Consider the following 23,455-nt stretch of genomic DNA (forward strand, 5'->3'; position numbering starts at 1 on the left):
ATTTGTGTATGGGGGGGGGGGGTCGCGGCAGAGTTGGGGATTGTAAAAAGGGGTCGCCGAGCTTAAAAGGTTGAGAACCGCTGGTAATACATAGTCTGACAGAGGTATTTGTTACAATATTTTCACACGGCATTGAGAAAATTTTTACAATGGATGTAATTTTAATCTGGCCTTGAACGTGTCCATTCAGATTCTATAGATTCCTTTTTGTTTCTTTGTCCATTATTTGAAAGGTTCTTTAAGGAGATCTCCTGATCTCACGTCCATCTGGTAACATTTTGTTTTAGAGTAAAATGACGAGTCTTTCCATAAGTCCTCTTTTTATTTCTTTTTTTTTTTTCATTCTCTGATTCTTTCTGTTGCTCTATGAGTTTGTGTGCTCTCACATTTAGTTGCTAAATAACTTTGTTTGCTGTGACAGATGGCATCTAAATGAGCTTGTGTGATGTGACATATGGTTGTTTCAAAATAATTTAAAATAGACCAGAGTTGCAAGAGTTAATGATTCAGTTTCCACCATTATTGGACGGATGGGCAGAGGTAAAAGTGAACTGTCTCAACCTTTAGACATCGTGTTTGTATCACACACAGGAACGAACATTTGATTCAGAGCCTCCAATGTTTCCCTCTTCAATAAGAAAGAAAAGTTATAAATAAACTGATGACGACACAGGGTTAGGTCAAATTAGTTCATCTTCTTGCACTCAAGACAAAAAGTCGTGAAGTTTCAATTTCTTTCCAAAACAATGAAAACTTCACGTTGTGATGGTGTGTTGAAAGCTCATCACATTAATAGAGAGATCAAGGGAGAGAGAGGCAGAGAGAGACAGAAATGGACAGAAAGAGAGACAGAGAGAAAGAGAGAGACAGAGAAAGACAGAAATGGACAAAAAGAGAGACAGAGAGAAAGAGAGAGACAGAGAGAGACAGAGAAAGACAGAAGAGACAGAAAGAGACAGAAATGGACAGACAGAAAGAGAGACAGAGAGAGACAGAATAGACAGAGAGAGACAGAATAGACAGAGAGAGACAGAAAGAGACAGAGAGAGACAGAAAGTGACAGAAAGAGATAGAGAGGCAGAAAGAGAGACATATTGAGTCAGTGAGAGACATAGAGAGAGATAAAGAGAGAGACTGAAAGAGAGAGAGACAGAGAGAGAGAGACAGGGAGAGAGTGTGATTAAATCCAACGATGACTTCCTATAAAAACAAAGCCCCAAGCTTAAACAGCTTGACCTCAGTTTAACAGATTACATTGTACCGTCCTTGGACAGTTAGATTCTCTCCATCACCTTGTTAGCCGCGCATTAATACACTAATCGTTTTAATGCGATTGATTCTTAGTTCTATTTGTAATTCACAGAGTTGACTTCATCCCCCCTCCTCCCATCTTTCTTAGCCGAGAGATTAGCAAAGAAATGAGCACAAACATTTCTTGTAACTCTCCGCGTCAAAGATTTCCTTCCAAAAAAGTTATGATTAACACAATATCCCTTGGCAATATTTCCCTTTCAGACCTTGCAATCTATGGGGCAGATGATGTTAAGGTCAACTGTTTCTATGGCCAACGGTTAACGAGCAGGGTGTCATGTAGCCAGCACAACCACCAACTGCCTTTACTTTCCCCATTAAAGTAGTAGTCATTAAATTTGGGCGGACTCGCGCCCTAAAAAACTCGAAATTCATAATCCCAGTCTTCACCGATATTCAAACCCAGGACCCAAGATTTTGGAAGCCAAGAGATCAACCACTCAGCCACCGCGCCTCCTACAATGCCCTTTAGCCGACTTCCTATTTTTTGTTGTTTTTTTTCGGCCAGATGTTGAAAGATGTTGATTAGTGAATAGAACAGCTCGTAACACAAAAATAAACAGACTAGTCTTATGTAATTTCCAAACATATTTTTTTTCTTTGAAGAGTAAACTGATGGACCGTTGTGGCATCACAAATAATCTGTGGACCATCTTTCTCTATTCCTCTATACTCTATGTCATTTGGTTCGAATCGAATCTCTTTCATTAACAGGTCCTTCTGTTCTTAGATGTCTTCCCACCGCTTTCTCTGTCTGCGTCTCCTTTCACCTGGCACTATTTGCAAGAAGGTCAGTGCGAGCCCTACCGCCATAGAGCTTTAGTTTGCTTTTTTTAACAGTGGCCATCAGGTCATCGTGGGGCACTATTGCCTTTGTGATCGAATCTCTTCATTTGTGGGGCTAACTTTGTAGATGAAACCTAGGATTCTACGATAGTATCTCTACTCCACTGCTAATCATATTTACAGGGCAGAAAATAGATGAAGAGAAACAGATTTATATGTACTATGTGATTGCTGTTTAGACCATGTCTCCAGTCTCTAAGTTGAATTACTTTAGGAAACAAATATAAACATTTTAGTGGAATATGGCCGTTAACTTCTGGTAAAAAAAAAGGTATTTTCTCATAAAACCCTCCCGATAAATTTGACAGCTTGGAACAAATTTGGAGCAATCTTCTACAGCGAACAAAAACAATTGAATGAAAGGCAGTGCCCTTAGATCAGTCAGTTATTCAGCCATCTCATACGATTGTTCTTTATATTAGAACAGGCGCCACTACAAAAACAAATGTCCATCAAATTGAACAAGATAAAAGGTTCCATGCCAAGACCAGCCAATGTTTGACATCCTCATGGTTTGATCATGCATTATGCATTCTAAAAATCTAGTAGTATAAGCAAATACTTTATATATATATATATATATATATATACGTTCGTTCATATATATGGCAAGAGAAAAAGAAAGGGAGAAAATGAGATTGAGAAAGAAAGTTATACAGAGAAAGAGAACGGGAAAATATAAGAGAAAAAAAAAACAAGATTAAAAGAGAGAAAAAAAAGAATGAGAAAGAAAAAGAGTAGGCTCTAGAAAGAGAGAGATTAACAGAAGAAAAAAAAAGAAGAGATAATGGATTGATGGGGCGGGAATGCAATGAAAAGAGGGAATGACAGATAGAGAGGGAAGGAGGGAGTGAGTGGAAGACTATATAGACTATATATAGATAATATATAGACAATATATAGACAATATAGACAATGTATAGGCAATATATAGACAATGTATAGACAATATATAGACAATATATAGACAATATATAGACAATATATAGACAATATATAGACAATATAGACAATATATGGACAATATATAGACAATATAGACAATATATAGACAATATATAGACAATATATAGGCAATATAGACAATATATAGACAATATATAGACAATATAGACAATATATAGACAATATATAGACAATATATAGGCACTATATACAATATATAGACAATATATAGACAATATATAGACAATATATAGGCAATATAGACAATATATAGACAATATATAGGCAATATAGACAATATATAGACAATATATAACCAATATATAGACAATATATAGACAATATATAGGCAATATAGACAATATATAGACAATATAGACAATGTATAGACAAAGTATAGATAATGTATAGGCGATATATAGACAATGGTTGACTTTGTCTTCTACAGGAGTATATCTTGTGTTTGTATTTGCGGTTAGAGTGTAAAAAAATATTTAAAATCTAGGGCCTTGCGTCTAGGAAAAATTAATAATCCTTCGAGGCAGTAATGCAATCAGCTTAAAAAGTTTTTTTTTTAATCAGACGTAATCACCGTCAAAACACACACACACACACACACACTATAATAAGTGAACATGACAGAATAATAAGAAACCATAACTTAAAAACAACAACAAAATAAAACAACATAAAAAGGTAGATTTAATAAAATATTTCTTGCAGAAAAAAAAAAGAAAATCGGAAAACAAGGGCACATAACTAGAATCAAAGCAGACGACTGATAAAAAAACACGTGAAATTAGATCATTGGAGACACAAGTAATGCAGCCTCTGGGCTTTTACAGAAAAAGGAATTAAATTGAAATTATTTTCATTCATAAGACACGATGACTTCATATATAAACCTGAATGCAGTAGCGGTTCTCTTGGAATCCAAGCAGTAACTAAGTCAATGAAAACAAAAATAGTAGGTCCAACTATACAACGCGAAAGAATGAGTATCTAGGATAATAGTCTTTGAACAAATTGTAGGCCTACTTATATAATAAGGCTTGTGTTCGAGTCCGAAGATTAGTGAGGAATTCAGTATTTCCTGTGGCTGCGCAGCCCCAGCTGTGACTTACATATTTTGCCACACCCAGGGCAAGCATAACTATTGTCCGCAGTCTGCGTCGGTCCTCGGCAGCGGATTTTCTTTTGGTCTCAAATGTGTATCCCGCAGCCTTTGTGAGTGATATGCAACAAGGTCTTTTCTTCTATACATGAAGTAGTTATTTACATATATTATTTGAAATTGATATAATATGTAACATACAATATTCAGTACTGTGATACTATAGTTCTTTAACGAAGGAGGTTTAGAAATTATGGTTAAACATAGATAAGCTCTGACATGGATTCGAACAACCTGAATACAATCTGCACCACTCTGCAATACATTATGAAACAACTAAACAAATACATTGGAAGGCAATGCAGATCAATGAAGCACTTATTGAACGCTACTATGGAAACGGGACTGTTAATTGTCTTTAATTAGGAGTAAAAATAATCTCAAAGCTACTTATTCAAAATAAACAAACAAATAAGTTGTTTGGAAATGACTCACTTGGATTACAATATTTTTACTTTGGCTAACATACTCCTGTGGTAACTCTGGGCTAGCCTTCTTCTATATAAATGTAGAGATTGTAACACGCCTATACGAGATTAGCTCATACAAATAAGAGGTTTGAATGCTTCCACCTACCCCCCTGGGCAAGTTCTCATTTCTATGTTGATATAAGTAACGCTTTTTTTTTTGTTTTCTAAACAAGACAAAGTGAGGGACTGCCTACAAAAAAAACAAAGGATCCGCTGGTTTGCTGTATCTCTCTGATCTCAATCTTGTAGTGTGATTACGTCACGAAGACAAATACATTTTAAAAAGCAGACTCACGCAAACAAGGGCAGTCTATTTTACTTGGCCACAGTTTGCGACAATCGTATGGAACGAAATAAAATACACAGACAGACATACACACACAGACATACACACACAGATACACACACAGACATACACACACAGACATACACACAAACACACACAAAAAAAAACGTAAAAACAGTACACTGTCTATAACCAGTGGCGTATTGAAGGTGCCAGGCCGAGGTGGCAAGCAATGCCTGTCGGCGCCCCCTTCCCCTCCCAAAATTGTTTGTAATTCATATATACATAAGAACAGCCACCAATATGCAAATCAAAATTTTATAAATATAATGTAAACGAAGTTAAAAGAAAAAGTCGCCCATATCTTTCAATATTAATTTTGGCGCCCCCTACACTCCTGTGCCCTAGAACGCCGCCACTTCCTGTAAAAACAAGCACACTCTCAGGATGTGCCATATTGAAAATTTTCTTTAAAAAAATATGACCGTTCGGGTGTCCATTATTTTTATCAGTATTCTTATTACTTTCCTTTAAAGCATTAAGATAAAAACATTTCCAAACTGGAATCATATTTATGGCATAATCATCAATGTTGACAGATAGATAACATTCTAGATCTTGGTTTCTGTACTTGGGAGTGAAGAGGCACATCCGTTTTCTATTCAAAAATAATGTATACAATTAAAAGAATGTTTTCTATTATTACCTTAAATTGTTCGTCTGCTGTGATACCCCGGAAGCCAAGGGAGTTAAATGTGAAAAAGATTAGTCTCCCTTGGCTTGAATTATGAAAATGCTGGATGGAGATGAATGAAGCACTTTTATGACTCGTTTCAACCTAGAGCTACGTCTAGCAGACGGTAGCAACACGGTAGCCATAAGGTAGCGTATGCGCTGTTGGGCATGGCATGGCTTTTAAAAAATATGGAGAAGTATATAGCCTACGACAACAACGCCAAAATCTAGTTCTTCGAGAGAAATTATTTGAAGTTTCCACTGTACAATTGTACTAGTCTCCATACGTTTTGTTAATATATAGTTCAGTCGTGCCAATCGGGCCAGTCTGTTATCAGCACGAAAAAAGATTGACGATGTGGTCTGATTAACTTGATTCGACTTTATTTTAATAATAAATAGTAAAAAAGAAAATAAAAACGCATTAATAAGTCTAAAAGTTTTGACTAGGTCTCATTTAGCCCCAAACTTTTGGTATTGAAAAATGAAAGCGTCGGGTGAGAATCTCACTTTGACTCATGCTAAACACACGCAACATCTCAGTCAAGTACTATTTCTTTCCCTTTTTGAGATACCAAAGAAAATAATTAAATGAAATACAAAAAGTTAATTAACTAATATGTTATATGAGCTTGTATGAAAAATATGATGATGACTTGATGAGTAAAACTGGTCGAAAAATCGATCGCAGAAATCAAAATATGCAAGAAACACGCAAGAAACATTCAGAATAATATAGATGAAAGAGTAAAGTTCCCCTTCAATCCTTGCGATCTATAGTACAGATGATGTAAAGGTCATCTGTTTCTGTGACCCACGGTTAACGAGGGTGTCATGTGGTCAGCACAAAGACCAACCGCCTTTGATCACCCCAGCTAATGTCAGGTATTCATTAGAGCTGGGCGTCCAAAGATCACGAAACTAAAAATCACAGTCTTTACCAGGATTCGAACACTGGGCCCCCCCCCCGTTCGGGAGCCAAGCGCTTAACCACTCAGCCAACGCGCCTCCGAATAATATAAGCTTTGTAAACATTAATAATGTTTATTGTTTATGGAGGTCTCACCCTGTGAGGTGCGCCACACTACCCACAGCACTGGCTAGAAACTGTCTACTAAATTAAATTTTTAATCACTGCTAGGCAGGTTCAACAAAACCTCAAGAAGATTCAATAGGATCGAGAAAGGTGGTAAAAGAATCAGCACTTCTGCCCTTCAGGGATTAAGGGGGGAAAAACAAGTTGTATGGACTGTGCTTAGGCTTCCACAACATTCCTCGTCATCAACTCAAGGTCTCATCAGTGCTTCCGGTCAATTGCAATAGACGTTTTAAAGGTCAGCCTTCGCCTTTTTTAAATGTGGCACATTAATAATGAAATATTTCTTGATGACATCTTGCATGTGTCTCCATTCACTATAAAACTGATCATAATCCGCTACAAAATTTCAACCAACCTACAATAAGAAATAATCTAAATTAACGGTTTTTTTTCTCCCGACGTTGTTGCATGACCATCGGGAATTTCCAATTGATGTCCAAACGACCATAGAAATATTTCGGAATGAATGCTAACACAGGGGACAAGTGGCTGGCGGATTGTGGGCTATGACATTGGATCGGATGAATGGACGAGGTCATTTGTTGAAATGATATCTCGTCATAGAGCCGGGTCCCCAAAGGGAGGAAACCGCAGGCTGCACATACCGAGTGTTTGTAAGCGCTCTTCGTGTTTATGTCTCTTTTCTATTCTAGGGGGAGGGAGGGGGTGACGTCATAGAATGAGGTGCACACTTGGCACTAGCGTAGAGGCTATAAAGTAGAGAGGGACAGATCATAATGGGTTGAGTGATGGAGTCTTTCTAAGCAGTTTGAGCTCAAAACCTTCAACTTTAAGCTAACAAGGGTACGTTCATTTAATAACCTCTACAATACGTAATGTTGACATGATAAGAAGGGAATAAGATAGTTACTGATAGTATAATACTTTTTATAAAGAAAATACCTCCTTTTTACAGTATATATTGAGATTGCTTTGCTCTTAACAAGTAATGAATGCTAGATTACAATGCTAGCTCAGGCAACCCATTCCATGCTCTAATAGAACTAGGGAAGAAGGAGCATTTGTACAAATTTGTCCTGCATATGGAACAAGCAGTGTACCTTTATCTTTGTGTCTTTCTGAGTATTTTATTAAATTTTGTTTTTGTATTTGAAGATTATGGTCCAGTTTTTTTATGTATAATTGCTACTTTACTTTTGAGTCTTCTATCCTGAAGGCTTTCTAAATTTAGTGATTTTACTAAAGGTGTTACTCTAGTCAAATGTGAATATTCGTTTGCTATGAATCTCACTGCTCTATTTTGTGTCTGTTCCAGTTTCTTAATGTTTTCTTGAGTTGAGGGGTCCCAAACAGAGGATGCATATTGTATTATTGGCATAACCAAGGTTAAAAAAACATTTTAGTTTTATGTTCTTATTTGATTTATAGAAAGATGGCTGCCTGGTCGGGATGGCTGCCTGGTCGTGCGTTTGCGCGCTGGACTGTCGTTCAGATTTATCGATGGTCCAGGGTTCAAACCCTGCCCGCTCCCATCCCCCGTCGTCCTGCGGGAGGTTTGGACTAGGAAGTAATTATCTTCAACTCTGAAGGAACATCCGAAACATGTAAAACATTTTACAACAAAACATTTTACAACAAATTTCTTTCTATAAACCCTAATGCTTTGTTTGATTTTTTTTTTATAGTTTGACAATATGGGGATTCCAGGACAGTTTTTCATTTATTATAACACCTAGGTATTTTGCGTTTTAGTCTGTGTTCCTGGTTTGCCATGAATAAGATAAGTGGAATTAATTTGTTTTAGTTTTTTTGTTACTCTTAATAACTGACATTTTTCTGGGTGGAAAGACATGCTCCAATTTGATTCCCATTTCTGTAATTCATTTAATTCCCTTTGTAAAATGTCTGTGTCTTGTGCTGTTTTTATTGTTCTATATATAATGCAATCATCTGCTAATAATCTGACTTTTATTCCTGAACTAATGATATTTGGTAAATCATTTATGTAAATTTAAAAATAGTAGTGGATTTAAGACTTTTCCTTGAATTACGCCTGAGTTTACTGTTATTGGTGTTGATTTAGAGCCATTTATTATTACAGTTTGTTCTCTCCCTATCAGAAAATCTGTAAGCCACTGATGCAATGGACCAGCAATGCAAAATATTCTATTTTTTTTAGCAAACTATGGTGGTGAACTTTGTCAAAAGCCTTGGAAAAATCTTGTAAGATAGCATCTATTTGCTCACTACTATCTAAACCTTTTGAAAAATCATCAAGTAGTCCTATTAATTGTGTTTCACATGATCTATATTTCCTAAATCCATGGTGGTATGGAGTAAGGACATTATGTTTGTCTAATTGGTTTATGATACTGCTACATATTATGTGTTCTAGGATTTTACATGTGATGCTGGTAAGTGATACTGGTCTGTAGTTTCCTGGGTCAGATTTTTCTCCTTTTTTAAATAGGAAGGAGGGTGACATCAGCTTCTTTCCAGTCAAGTAGAAGTTTAACTTTATGGTCTAGTCATGAAAAATAGACAAAATCTTATGTAACTACATTTCAAAATGCAGATCGCTAACAAAACCCGCAGTGCAGGGTAAACATTTGTGTCTAGGTCTGTGGAATATGTTTTCAAAAGAACCAAACAAAAAAAAGACACCAACAACAAAGACACTCAGATTGCAACTCAGTGTCTTTAGACACAACCTCCAAGTGACGTAGTTCTTTTCTTTTTTTCGTTTAATTACTTTTTTTTTTTTTATCACTGAGCTCTTAAGAAATACTTTTTTTTTTTTTGTAATGAAATCCTCCTTTTAAAAATGTAATAACACAAACTTCGACAAAAGAAAAAAAAAGGAAGAGTAAGCTGAAAAGAGGTTTCCCTGTTTCAAAGACAGTAAGAGTAAAAAAAAAATAGAATATTTATTTTAATATATTTTTTTTTCACTTTGTTTTGTACATATCATAATGAATTCTAAAAAATTTAAGACATACATTTCTTTATTTTGTTTTTTTTGTTTTCTTGTATAATCATTTACATTGGTCTAGTTTTTATTCCATCAAACGAAATATTTTTTGTAATGTAAAATCTTGTCAGGAGAAACAGTAGCGAAACAAAACATAAAATAAAATCGTGACTAAGTCTGTCGAAGTAGTCGAAACGTAGCGTATAAGTAGATCTCTCTCAAATAAAAAAAAATATTGTTTCATGAATTTAAATTTGATTAGCATGGATCAAGTCTGGGTGTATCTGATGAGAGGTAGATCAATAGCTTGCCATTTCATGACCACATTTTTAAAGCTTCTTATACAATAAAGCAACATTTCTCCACCTTAGTCCTCGATCTCTTTTTAGAATTTTTCCCACAATGCAACGACCCCCCCCTCTCAAGGTCTAAAATTTTTTTCGTTCATAAACCAAAGTCGTAATGATAACGTAACTCTCTGACATGCGTTGTTCTTAATCACGACACAATAGATAATTAGAATAGAAGATCATTGTTGGACACATCACAATCATTAGAACTCTTTAAAAACACTGGACTGTATAAAACACTACCGACATTTTTTCTTATTTCTCTAAGCAGTGTCTTCGTGACTAATATTCTTCGATGAATCATAAAGTAAGCTCTGTTGACCTTTTGCTGACCTATTATGTACCAAAAGTTGAAATTCAGACCAACATCGAAGAATACCTGGAGCAGCACCTTTGCAGATGATACACATATTTTTTTTTCCCCAAGAGATTTTAGATTTGCCAGAAATGAACCAATATCGTCTAATACAGTCACGTGCTCTTGTAGTCGGTTCAAGAAGTTTGCAAAAGAGAATCTCGTCTTTAAAATCATTTAAACTTTAATTTGAATAGGTCCACCTCACGTAATCAATAGTTACAAGTCGAATCATGCCTGTAGATACTAATCGTATTTCTGTCTGTAGATACATGTCGCATCTCTGAGTGTATATTCAAGCATCATGTCTATAGATACAAGTTTTATCATTTTATCTAGATACATGTCGCATCTCTGAATGTAGATTCAAGTATCATGTCCAGACATACAAGTTTTATCATGTCTTTGGGTACAATTCGTATCTCTTTTACTTTTTGTAAAACAACAACAACAACAACAACAACATGGGATTTTGTGAACGGTTGCTTCTTTTCTGTTTCTGTCATAAGTTGAAATGTCTTATTTTTCGTCATAAACAGCAATGGCGTACTGTCTGTCATAAACTGCAATGCCGTACTGTCTGTCATAAACTGCAATGGCGTACTGTCTGTCATAAACTGCAATGGCGTACTGTCTGTCATAAACTGCAATGCCGTACTGTCTGTCATAAACTGCAATGCCGTACTGTCTGTCATAAACTGCAATGGCGTACTGTCTGTCATAAACTGCAATGGCGTACTGTCTGTCATAAACTGCAATGCCGTACTGTCTGTCATAAACTGCAATGCCGTACTGTCTGTCATAAACTGCAATGCCGTACTGTCTGTCATAAACTGCAATGCCGTACTGTCTGTCATAAACTGCAATGGCGTACTGTCTGTCATAAACTGCAATGCCGTACTGTCTGTCATAAACTGCAATGCCGTACTGTCTGTCATAAACTGCAATGGCGTACTGTCTGTCATAAACTGCAATGCCGTACTGTCTGTCATAAACTGCAATGCCGTACTGTCTGTCATAAACTGCAATGGCGTAGTGTCTGTTAGAAGTTGCAGCATCTAATCGTCATCAAATGTCTAGACCAAATTCATTGTTTTAACACTTTTTTCAATGTCTTTGAAGTTTATAATTTTTATAAATATGCTTTTTTTTTATTCTTGTAAGTGAATTTCCCAATAACATGCTGTGAGCCCTTCAGACTTGTGAGATAAATAATTCAAACTTTGTTTCAGGCTGTCTTTTATGAACGTGCGGTTCACTTTTTTAAAATTTATTTCCAGGAAGTCTTTGAATTCAACATTTAGCTCTTTACAAAACTGAGAGATAAAAAAACGTTTTTTTTTTATCCTTGTCTTTTTTTAAATACTATTTTATGAAATTATGGAATGAAAATGCAAACAAAACAAACAAAAAATAATTTTGTTATTTGGATATTTAATGGGTATCTGATACAACGGGGGAATGTTTACAAATTCAAATTTTTCAACAAAAACAAAATATAATTTTAGTTCTACAAAATAATTTTAAGCAAAACATTAAATATGAAATGAACTTTGAATAATAATTGTAATAAAATACACCATTTTTTTTCACATTTCCATTATTCAAAACAATAAAACAAGCCCTTTAGAAAGTAAACCACTGCTCTGGGCTAAACATTAGGTTTTACAACATTTTGATATCATGAATTTCTATTTTCTGGGAGGGGATAATCAAGTTTTTGAAAGATCCAGTGGCCATCACGGGGCTATAATTTTTGTGTGTGCTTGAGATGATTCAGTGCTTTCTTTTTGTGACGGTACTCTCACCGGTACGTCGTACCGGCACCTTTTTCAATGTGGGGAAAAAATTATTACTTTTCTTGTATTTTAACGTTTATTATCAATTTATTAGTAGTTAAAAGTTAGGCAATCCATCACTGAGTACCGGCATCTATTTGTTTCACAAAAAAAAAAGCACTGAGATGATCTAATAACTGAGAGAGAGAGAGAGAGAGAGATGTATCTTTTTAATCCACAATTTAACTTTATCTTTTCTTCACCGAAATAACTCTACACTCAAACTATTACCCTATTTATTGTATATATTGAGTCTATTATATATTTCTACCAATCATTGAAGTTTATCAGGTGTGTAATAACTGATCAACCATTTAGCCCAATAGTTCTTGCACTGGAACAGATCAAAGAAGATACGTACGTCTAGATCTGCTTAGATCTGTAAACTATTGTCCTGTCTCCTAGGCAATGACAGACGGCTTGAAAAAAAAAAAAAGGTGGGTAGGGGAGTTAATCGTGCCTTTTTCTTGCAGCACACTCGAATTATCTAATCTTTCCTCCACGGGAACGGAGCATGTGCTAAAGAAAGCTGTGTGCACGACTTAGCGAACTTAAACGAGGCCGATTTCTTGGCGAGCCAGAAATGGCTCGTGGCGTATTATCAACGGGGGACGTCTGTCATTCAAGATTTTAAGGGACATTGCTTAAGCAGGTGTTCTCAAGCTTTCGAAGCAAGGTCACACGTTGGGAGTTAAGTGACATAGTCTGAAGATAGAAAGGTTCGAAAAAGGGGTTAGGGTAAAACTGAAACAAGAACACCAGACTTTTGGTGTCCTGTAATACATTGTAATGGAATACACACTGACTAGCAACAAGTAATTTAATTCTAATTTTGGTTAATGTTCAGGCGTTTATTTGATGTTAATATGTTTTACCTTTTTCTGTACACATTAATAACAAAAATATAACTTTTATATTATGTTATAATTATGTTAGTACTTTATATTGTAATTGCCAATAATAAATAAACTCACTGTGTATGTCTGTCTAGTAGAAAATTTTGTACACGTTTTTCTATAATTTCACAAACTCATATCATGTTGAAACTGTTCACAATTACCCGGTAAAACATAAATCTATAAAAAAAATAATTAACAAAACTAGATTATTAATATTGGTTATTAATTATTATGTTAGATATTATCATTAATATTGGTTATTAATTATTATGTTAGATATTATTATTAATATTGGTTATTAATTATTATGTTAGATATTATTATTAATATTGGTTATTAATTACTATGTTAGATATTATTATTAATATTGGTTATTAATTATTATGTTAGATATAAAAATAAGGGGAATAAATGCTTCTTAATGAGTTGTGAATGTATACACGAATTTATTTCCCTTATTACGTTTAGTACACGTTTTATCTCCCACTTCTTGGACCCAGTTGACATTGTGCACAATTATTCATAGTCGACTGTCGATGACAATACATGAACCAATAAAAATTAACCAATCAGTTAATCAATTATTAGTAATTAACAAAATTTGTTTTATAAAGCAGAAAGGGAGCTAAACCATGCCTGCTTGAGATAAATGTCAGTGATTAGCGGTTCTTCCCTTATATAAGCTTTGTAGTTAAAACCAAGAATGTTGTTGTTTTTAATTGTAATATATTATATTAAGCGAAGAGATGTCAAGGCTTTATTTTTATTTAAAAACGTACTTCATTCAACACACACCATCTTTCATATAGTTTTGACAACCAAACTGATTTCATGCTCCGAACAGCAACATTGCCATGCCTGCATGCTATTGGACCAAACATTTCTTTTCGACTCATGTTTTATATAACTGATGAATAGAAGAGCATGCTGATGGGAATGGAGGAATAGGTGCTGAAGACGTGAATACACAATTGATGGGAAAATGAGGCTACATACGTAGGTCGCAACTGGGTCTACGTAGTCACGTGAAACACTGCACTCATCCTTAATCTTCGGAACTGAAGACATTGCCTTTATTATTTTTTTTAGAATTTCAACTTATTGTATTAAAAAACAATAACAACAACAAACAAGAAAAAAAAATATTTTTTTAAAGTCAATACCTTCATGATACAAATTAAAATATAATTAAATATATAAAAATAATTGTTTAGTCCAAGCCCGGAATCGAACCCGTGATTGCGTCAGCTGTTTGAACAATGTTACGCTTTCAGCCAGCAGGCAATGCAAACTTGTGCAATGATTTATTAGTACTTTCATTATAAGGACATCTAGATCTAGACTTCTGATTTAGAAATCCTGAGATCTAGTCTAGATCTAGATCTATATCTACTTTTAGATGTAAAATCTAGATGTAATTTATATTAGATTTACGTAAAAATATAAGCAAAGCTTAGATAATCTTTAAAAAAATTAAAGCAACTTTACATTTTACAAACAACTCAGTTATCGGTACCTCAAATACCTGTCCATTCTTTATGTTGTCTTTTTTTTTACCCTGGTATTGTTCCCTGAAGGAAGGTCTTTGAGTGTCCTAATGACCTTATACTAAGGCTTTAAAGTTTTTATTTGACAGTGGACAGCAGGTCATGGTGAGTCCAAATCGCCATTGTGATTCTGTTTCGAATCTCCTTATTTGGGATGCGGCATTTGTAGGTGATATCTAGATTTCTAGATAGATACCTTGTATTGATCAACTTTAAAGATCAACTAGCACTAGATAGATACCATGTATTGATCAACTTTAAAGATCAACTAGCACTAGATAGATACCATGTATTGATCAACTTTAAAGATCAACTAGCACTAGATAGATACCATGTATTGATCAACTTTAAAGATCAACTAGCACTAGATAGATACAATGTATTGATCAACTTTAAAGATCAACTAGCACTAGATAGATACCATGTATTGATCAACTTTAAAGATCAACTAGCACTAGATAGATACCATGTATTGATCAACTTTAAAGATCAACTAGCACTAGATAGATACCATGTATTGATCAACTTTAAAGATCAACTAGCACTAGATAGATACCATGTATTGATCAACTTTAAAGATCAACTAGCACTAGATAGATACCATATATTGATCAACTTTAAAGATCAACTAGCACTAGATAGATACCATATATTGATCAACTTTAAAGATCAACTAGTTCTAGATAGATACCATGTATTGATCAACTTTAAAGATCAACTTTGAATATCATCTAGCTGTAGTAAAACATGTCTCTAAAAATTCACATATCGGAGCTTGAATGCTCTATAGCGAGTGTGATATTTTTTAGATAATGTCCCTTTTCTATTCAACAGAGTTATAGTCCCTGACCTGAAAGGAGAACGAAAACAAAAAGCTTTTAATTTTAATGTCTACACGTCTGCATACTGCCCAACCACTTCAATTTTTTTTTTAACATTTTCTTCCTGTGACCAGAAACTAGTTACAAAAATTTTCTCTTGGTCGTCTCTTATTGAATACTTATTTACATATACGTAGAGCTAGTATTTCAACATAGCGTTGATGTCCTCATTATAAAATACGCTCGAGTTTGTTTGAGTGATGAAGTTGATAAGAGGAAGGACAATGACGTGATGAAGATATTTGGAGAAATTCTGAATAAGGCTTACGTCGCAGCTGGATCAAATGGAAGACAAGACTTTCTGAACATTATATCAACAAAATGTTTGTGTGGCGTCTTGGTCGTATCATCAGATTTATGGCATTATGAAATGGCATTAGAATGAATACATTACGAGATTGACAATTTTCCGAGAATGATGAATTTCTGAGAATGACTAATTCTGAGAATAATAAAGTCTAATCAAAGGGTGGCACGCAGAGGTAAAACTTTTGGCTTCAGAACCGGGGGTCCCGGGTTCGAATCTTAGTGAAGACTGAGATTTTTTTTTTAAGGGCGCTTCTGAGTCCACACAGCCCTAATGGGTACGTAACATTAGTTGGAGAAAAGTAAAAGCCGTTGGTCGTTGTGCTGGTCACATGACACCTTCGTTAACAGAAATAGATGTCCTTTACTATCATCTGGCCAATAAATCGCAAGGTCTAAAAAATAAATCACATAAAAAATGACAACATCGCGAGAATAATGAAATGAAGATAAACACAATCAATAGTACGATGGCATCACGAGAATGAGGATGTCATTAGTAAAGTTAACAGTGTCCGACATAAGGATGACATGTCCTCCTTTTTTTGTTGTTGTTGTATCTTCCATCCGGCAGGCATAGGCCTAAACAAACTGAAAATGTCCGGTTTTTACTCTGTTGTTAACTGCAAAGACAGAACAAAGAAGAAAGATTTAAAAACTCCTTTCTCCCACTTTCGGTCAGTGTTACAAGGTCATCTGTCGGGTCATCAAGAAATTCATAGAAGTCTAATTCATAAGGGGCTGGTTGTGAGTGTGTATGTGTTTCGTGTGTGAATGTTGTTCGTATTTGCATCTATATTATTATAGTACAGTAGTTACGCCGAGGTGGTCAATTGTAATCAAACTGAATTCCCATTTGATTGGACGAATAAAAATCATCCAATCTTATCTTATCTTATTTAGCAAGGCTTCATATCTACTGGTTTAACTCTTCCTCTCCGTAATTATTTTAATTTAATGAGTTCAAATCAGCGTTGGTATCATACATTAGGAGAAAAAGAGTTAAACACAAGAAAGTCACTATGCATAGAAATAAATTATACGCTAATGTAAAACAAACTCTTTCAAGAACAAATGTATTTAAAGTTGTTTAAAAATAATCTTTTCTCATTGCTACTAAAGATATTTTTTTTAACATGTCCGAGTTTAATTACGTTTTCGTGGATAAACTTACAGCGGATGGCTGCCTGGTCGTGCGGTTTGCACGCTGGACTGTCGTTCGGACTTATCGATGGTCCCGGGTTCAAACCCTGACCGCTCCCATCCCCCGCCGTCCTGCGGGAGGTTTGGACTAGGAAGTAATTATCTTCAACTCTGAAGGAACATCCGAAATAAGTAAAACATTTTTTTACAAAAGCGGACACAAAAGAGAAATAAACTCTCCACTGACTCAGTGAAAGGCATTTAAAAGTAAGGGTCAAGAATTAAAGAGCGCAATGGAGTTTCGTCCGCACATAAACTTTGTACGATTGTTGAATTCCTGTGAAAAGTACGAGTCTGATTTGCTGTCGTATGTCACCCAAAAAAATTATAAGCCAAAGTCTTGAACTGTCTTAAAGTTTAATTTGTCTTTCTCTTTTACCTCCTCCTTTTTAAATGTGGTCCTCCTCTATGTCCTCTTCTAGTGGCGCACTTGTCTGCTGACCCTAGTCATGAGTATGACTTCATGACAAGAATGACTATAAAAAATGACGACCTCACCAAAATGACAACATCATGACAAGTGCAGACAAGACACACACTGCTTTAATATATCCATCCATCCATCCCAGTGGCGCTACAGCCCATGGAGGGCTCTGGCCTGCTTTAACACATCCTTCCATTCAGATCTCTCCTGGGCCTTTCGTCTCCACGCCCTAACACCAAGCTGCTTCAGATCTGCTTCCACGTCATCTATCCATCGCATTCGGGGTCTGCCTTTGAGTCGCCTGCCTTTTGGTTTTTGCCTGTATACGATTTTCGCCCCTCTGTTGTCTGACATTCTTTCAAGGTGACCTGCCCAACGTAGTCTGTTCTTTTTTATTTCGTTCACTATTGGTGGGTCTTCATATAATTGATATAACTCATGGTTAGTGCGTGTCCTCCACCCTGTTTCATCCTGTATGGCACCATAGATTTTCCTAAGGATTTTTCTTTCCCAAGTGTTAAGTAAATTTTCAGATGTCTCACACTGCTTTAAGACACACGAAATTAATAACGTCCGATTGCCAGGAGTGTTCATTTACAGCGCTTACAGAGGCGTCACTTATAAAGACTCATCACGGATTGAACCTGTCCCGTCCCTCTTCAAACTTTCCGAAGTCACGCCAGTTGTGGAAAGCGATTCATTCAGCCCGGTTCAGTCTCAGCCACACAACTACACACACACACATACACTAAATCGGGTCATGACATACGTATCTATTGTCTTGAATCTTCATCATTAGCAAACGCTATGGGCTTATTGTTATGTAAGACATAGGTTTAAAGGTCAAGTTTAAATGAAATGGCCCTACAGTCCTACACTACTAAGTATGTCTCTAGTAGTATCTGTGTTCTCTTCAACTTTCAAAGACAAGATAAGAGAATCACTATCAGTGTTTTATTATCGAACTTTTTTTTTAAAGTCACGGCCATTAAAATGGAAAAATGAGGAGAGGGGGGGGCGGTAAGGGAACAAAATTAAACAATTGCATGAGCAGTAATTAAATAGCTGATCCAATAACAGGCATCTATCTCAAACTATCATCACGTCGTGTCCATGCTTCCTGGTGTATGATAGACAATGACAGTAGACGGGTTCGAACCCCTGACTATTGTGTAGATCTCTTTTAGCATAAGTCTACATCATGTCCAAATGATCCTATAGCATGAGTTTTCAAAGTCTGTATCATATGTCAACATGAACCTACAACTCAACATCATACGTCAACATAAACATGCAACTCAAGTCAACATCATACGTCAACATAAACATGCAACTCAAGTCAACATCATAAGTCAACATAAACATGCAACTCAAGTCAACATCATAAGTCAACATAAACATACAACTGAAGTCAACATCCTAAGTCAACATGAACCTACAACATAAGCCTACATCCTAAGTCAACATGATCTAATAAATCTACATCCTACCTGAACATGAGCCTAAGAACATGATATAGAACTATAGATTGAGAATTTACCGACGTAATTCTTTTGAAAAACTAATTGCAATTATTGCAACAATAGCTTTGACTCTAAGTTGACCTCTGTGTAAGTGAACTGAAAGTGACTTTAGAGGCAAAACCCTATAATTTAGCACCGTCGTCACACCAGAACCTCATGAAATAGCCGTGGTTATATTATAGTACTTAAGGCTCCTAATCGCTTTGATCTAATCCTGAATTCAATCACATACAGCTGTGGTGGTAGCCTTGGCTAGGAGGATGTGCTTTGTTCAGCAGGTTTCGGATGTTTCTTCAGATTTGAAGATAATTACTTTCTAGTCAAAATCGTGACCATGTAACGACAGTTCAGAGCGCATACCACACGATCAGGCAGCCACCCTTAAGACATTAGAAGTTTTATTTTTTGCATCAGCATCTTATTTGGACACCCCCCCCCCACACACACACACACACACACGCACACACATAAAAAAGATAACTTTGACTAAAGCAAACTTAGGTTGACTAAATGAATGAAAATATATTTTATTTTTGTAAGTATTTTTTTTTTTTTGCATTAGGGAAATTAAGACACGACGTTTTCGTTGTTTTGTAGAGACAGTGACCTTACCCTAACCCTGACCTTTATTTCCTACCAAAACAACACACAGACTTAAGAAAGATAGACACACCCTGGTAAAATGTTTATTCCCACGTGACGAGATTAGTGTTTGTCTGTAGACCCTAACCCAGTCTGTGACTTCTTAGAAGCCTCCTGGAAAGACTTTTAGATCACTAACCCTGTTGGTCAAATCCTGGCACGTGTCTTTCGTAACAACAGTACCAACAGGACTTTCTGTACAAATACTCTCTTTGTCCAGAGACTAGCCCATAGATCTAGTAGTCTACAGTCTAGACTTATTTCTAATTCGTGTAATAAGTTTGTATCAGTATTGGGTTACTCATAAATCTTTGTGTTTGTTTGTTGGGGTCAAATGTCAACGTCACTTATACCCACAATTCAATGTTGTGTACAAACGTGCTATGAAGTTTATCTCCTATAGGAAGAGTCCCCGAAAAAAATCCTGGCTACGCCCATGTCCTGTAGGTTCTGTTTGATCATTGTAAAGCTATACAGCAACATTCAGATAGTAGATATTATTTATTAGCTTCTAGGGCTGCAGATTGGTTTCAGATTTTTTTATTTTCGCCCTTCTGTCGCTCTCGATTTTTTCCTTCTTATTAAATTGTATCCGCAGACCTATATAAATATAGATATAGATATATAGATATAGGTATATATAGATATATTATCTTATTTTATCTTATCTTATATTATACAGACGTTATACAGAAGATGATTACATCCTACGCGTCATGCATCTAATCATGCATGATAACCAATGACTTAAATACTGGCTGGCTCAGGCAACCCATTCCATGCTCTAATAGCATTAGGGAAGAAGGAGCATTTGTACAGATTTGTCCTAGCATATGGAACGAGGAATGTGCCTTTATCTTTGTGTCTTTCTGGGTATTTATTAAATATAGATCTATAGATATAGATATATAGATATAGAAATATAGATATAGATAGTAGTTATAGGTATAGATATACACTAGAATTACTTAAAAATAAATAATTAAATATTTGAAACTGGGTGGTCGGGTAGTTTGAAAACGGCTCTAAAGGTTTTACTTAACATTTGACGTTTATGAAAAAATATAATTACAGTTTTAATTTTATACTTCTTCAAAATATCATTAATAAAATTAAATTTGGCTTGCGTCTTTTTTTTTTCATCGGGAATCCCCGCTCTTGACTCCAATGTTACATTGTATTTACTAAAGGGTTGACTAAATAAATAGACCTGGACAAATAGTTGAAGAACTTTGAAGGTGCAGAGCTCATTGGAAAGACTCTTTGCAATAAAGAAACGTTACAAGAAATATATAGAAATTATATACCAGCTTCATAAATAAGGACTTCATTTAAAAACATTTTTTTTTTATCTTACATGTTTCGGATGTTATTCACAATAAATGAAACGATGTCAATGACACTCAATGGAATTTGAATGTCGCCAACTAAACATAAGAAAAGAGCCGAGAGCAGTTGGTTGTGCAGTTCTCATATGTGCAATGAACAAGAGTGTATATCTTCAATAAAATAACACACAGCGTATCAACAGTTTCTCTATTTCATACACCGGATACACCAGAAAAGCTAGATATTTATTGTTTTTTTTACGCCATAGATGAACATGTCTATCAATGTTACTAGGCTACTCAATTGTGAGACTTATTATCGCGATTTGCAACACTGGCAGCTTACATGCATTCCAAGCATTTCCCGCTTTCTCTCTGTCTCTTTCTCTTTCATTTTCTCTCTGGTTTCTTGTCTTTCTCTGTCTCTTTCTCTGTCTCTTCCTCTTCTCTTTTTCTCTCTTTCTCTCTCCAATCTCACTCTCTCTCTTCTCTCTCTAATCTCACCCTGTCTCTTTTCTCTCTCTCTCTCTCTCTCTCTCTCTAATCTCGCCCTGTCTCTTTTCTCTTTTTACACCCTCTCTTTTCTCAGCCTCTCTCAGAATTCTCTTTCTTAGACCAAGACCATGTGCTCTAGAGAAATTTAAATTTTTACTTTATAAAAAAGCCAACAACTCTTTATTATGCCATTCAGTTTTATTGTTCAAATACATGTCCACAGTTTCTTTAAATGTTGTTGTTTTAAAAATCCTTATCTTTTTTTTTTCTCCAGATAAAATTGCGCCCGCACATTCGACCTCTGGTGATACCTACTGCCAGTATTTCACATACGTTGTTTACTGTAAACACAAAAGTGGGACAAATCTCGAATGGTCAAAGGTCAGAGCTTAAACTTTAAGAATCCGCCAATAGTCTTTTAGTTCTTCATACTTTCTGATGAATTGTTCTGTCACATGTAAAGTTTTGAATTTTTCTGGAATATCTTCAATGAAAAGTTTGAAAAGTGTGTAACGCAAAGCATGGATGTATAACTCCTGGCAATTTTCATTTCTTGAAGAGGTCTTCCGATCCGAGGATGTCGGCGTCGGGAGTAGCCATGGTCAACGACAGCAGCAGCAACATCACCGGCTTGAACTTCAGCGACTTCAAAAACGCCAGTGTGGAGGACGCGGAGAGCTACTTCCTGCCCCTGCCATGGTGGCAGCAGACGATCTACTACGCGTTCTTCATCTTCATGTTCATCATCGCCGCTGGGGGCAACGTCATCGTCGTTTGGATAGTGCTGGCCCACAAGTCCATGCGCACGGTGACCAACTACTTCCTGGTCAACCTGGCCGTCGCCGACGTCATGATCTCCATCTTTAACGTCCTCTTCCATTTCACGTTTAACATGTACCAGAATTGGTTCTTCGGGATGGAGTACTGCAAGTTCGCGCTCTTCATCGCCCAGTGCACAATCTCCGTCAGCGTTCTCACCTTCATGGCCATCGCTATAGACAGGTAAGTGAATATGCTTGTGTCTTACAATATAATGGGGCGCAGTAAAGCGCTTGGCTTTCGAAACCGAGGTCACGGATTCGAATCCCGGTGAAGACTGGGATTTTTAATTTTGGGATCTTAGGGCGCATCTGAGTCCACCCAGGTCTAATGGGTACCTGACATTAGTAGGGGAAAAGTAAAGGTGGTTGGTCGTTGTGTTGGCCACATGGCACCCTCGTTAAATTTGGGCAATAGAAACAGATGACCTTCACATCATCTGACCTATAGATCGCAATGTCTGAAAGGTGAGCTTTACCTATAGTGGCTCGTTCACCTTTTATCTTTTAGTTAAATATTTTGTTACAATGACCAAATACTTGTTGTTGTTTACGTATAGTGCTTACAGTTTAGTTGTTGTTTTTTTGTTTCGCGACAAAAGTTTGTGAATGATACCAGCCTACGACTGAAGATGTAATGGGTGAGTGGAGTGAGAGAATGTTAAGACAAAAAAAAAGATCGTATTAACGATTAGCTTACTTCAACAAACATACATACAGTCACTCTTTTACATGCACATACATATTTACTTACACACACACACACATATTTACTTACACACACATTGAAAACACTTACACACACATTCTAAATCACATACTCATACACTCACACTAACACTAACGCACATGACATTCACAAAGACACAACCACATATATGCACTCACACACACAAGTTCGCACTCATACACTCGCATACACATTCACAGACATACGCATAGACTGACATTCATGCAAATACAATTAAACACATGTAAGTGTTGTGAGTCTTCAACTAAACACACACAAAAAATGATGTAGAATTCAATGAAAAGTAAAATGGAGACA

The 23,455-nt window shown here is 35.9% G+C and overlaps 1 protein-coding gene across 2 annotated transcripts in view; it reads left to right on the forward strand.

Moving 5' to 3' along the window:
* The window catches only part of LOC106080163 (tachykinin-like peptides receptor 99D), a 211,742-nt gene that overhangs the window by 26,182 nt on the left and 162,105 nt on the right, over positions 1–23,455 (forward strand). For both annotated transcript variants that reach the window (XM_056019067.1, XM_056019068.1), the window contains exon 2: positions 21,864–22,591. In XM_056019067.1, the coding sequence (XP_055875042.1) occupies positions 22,167–22,591 (425 nt within the window). In that variant the 5' untranslated portion in view covers positions 21,864–22,166. The remainder of the gene's footprint in view (positions 1–21,863; positions 22,592–23,455) is intronic.

The sequence above is a fragment of the Biomphalaria glabrata genome, chromosome 2 (genome assembly GCF_947242115.1).
Source record: "Biomphalaria glabrata chromosome 2, xgBioGlab47.1, whole genome shotgun sequence".
NCBI classification, from domain to species: domain Eukaryota; kingdom Metazoa; phylum Mollusca; class Gastropoda; family Planorbidae; genus Biomphalaria; species Biomphalaria glabrata.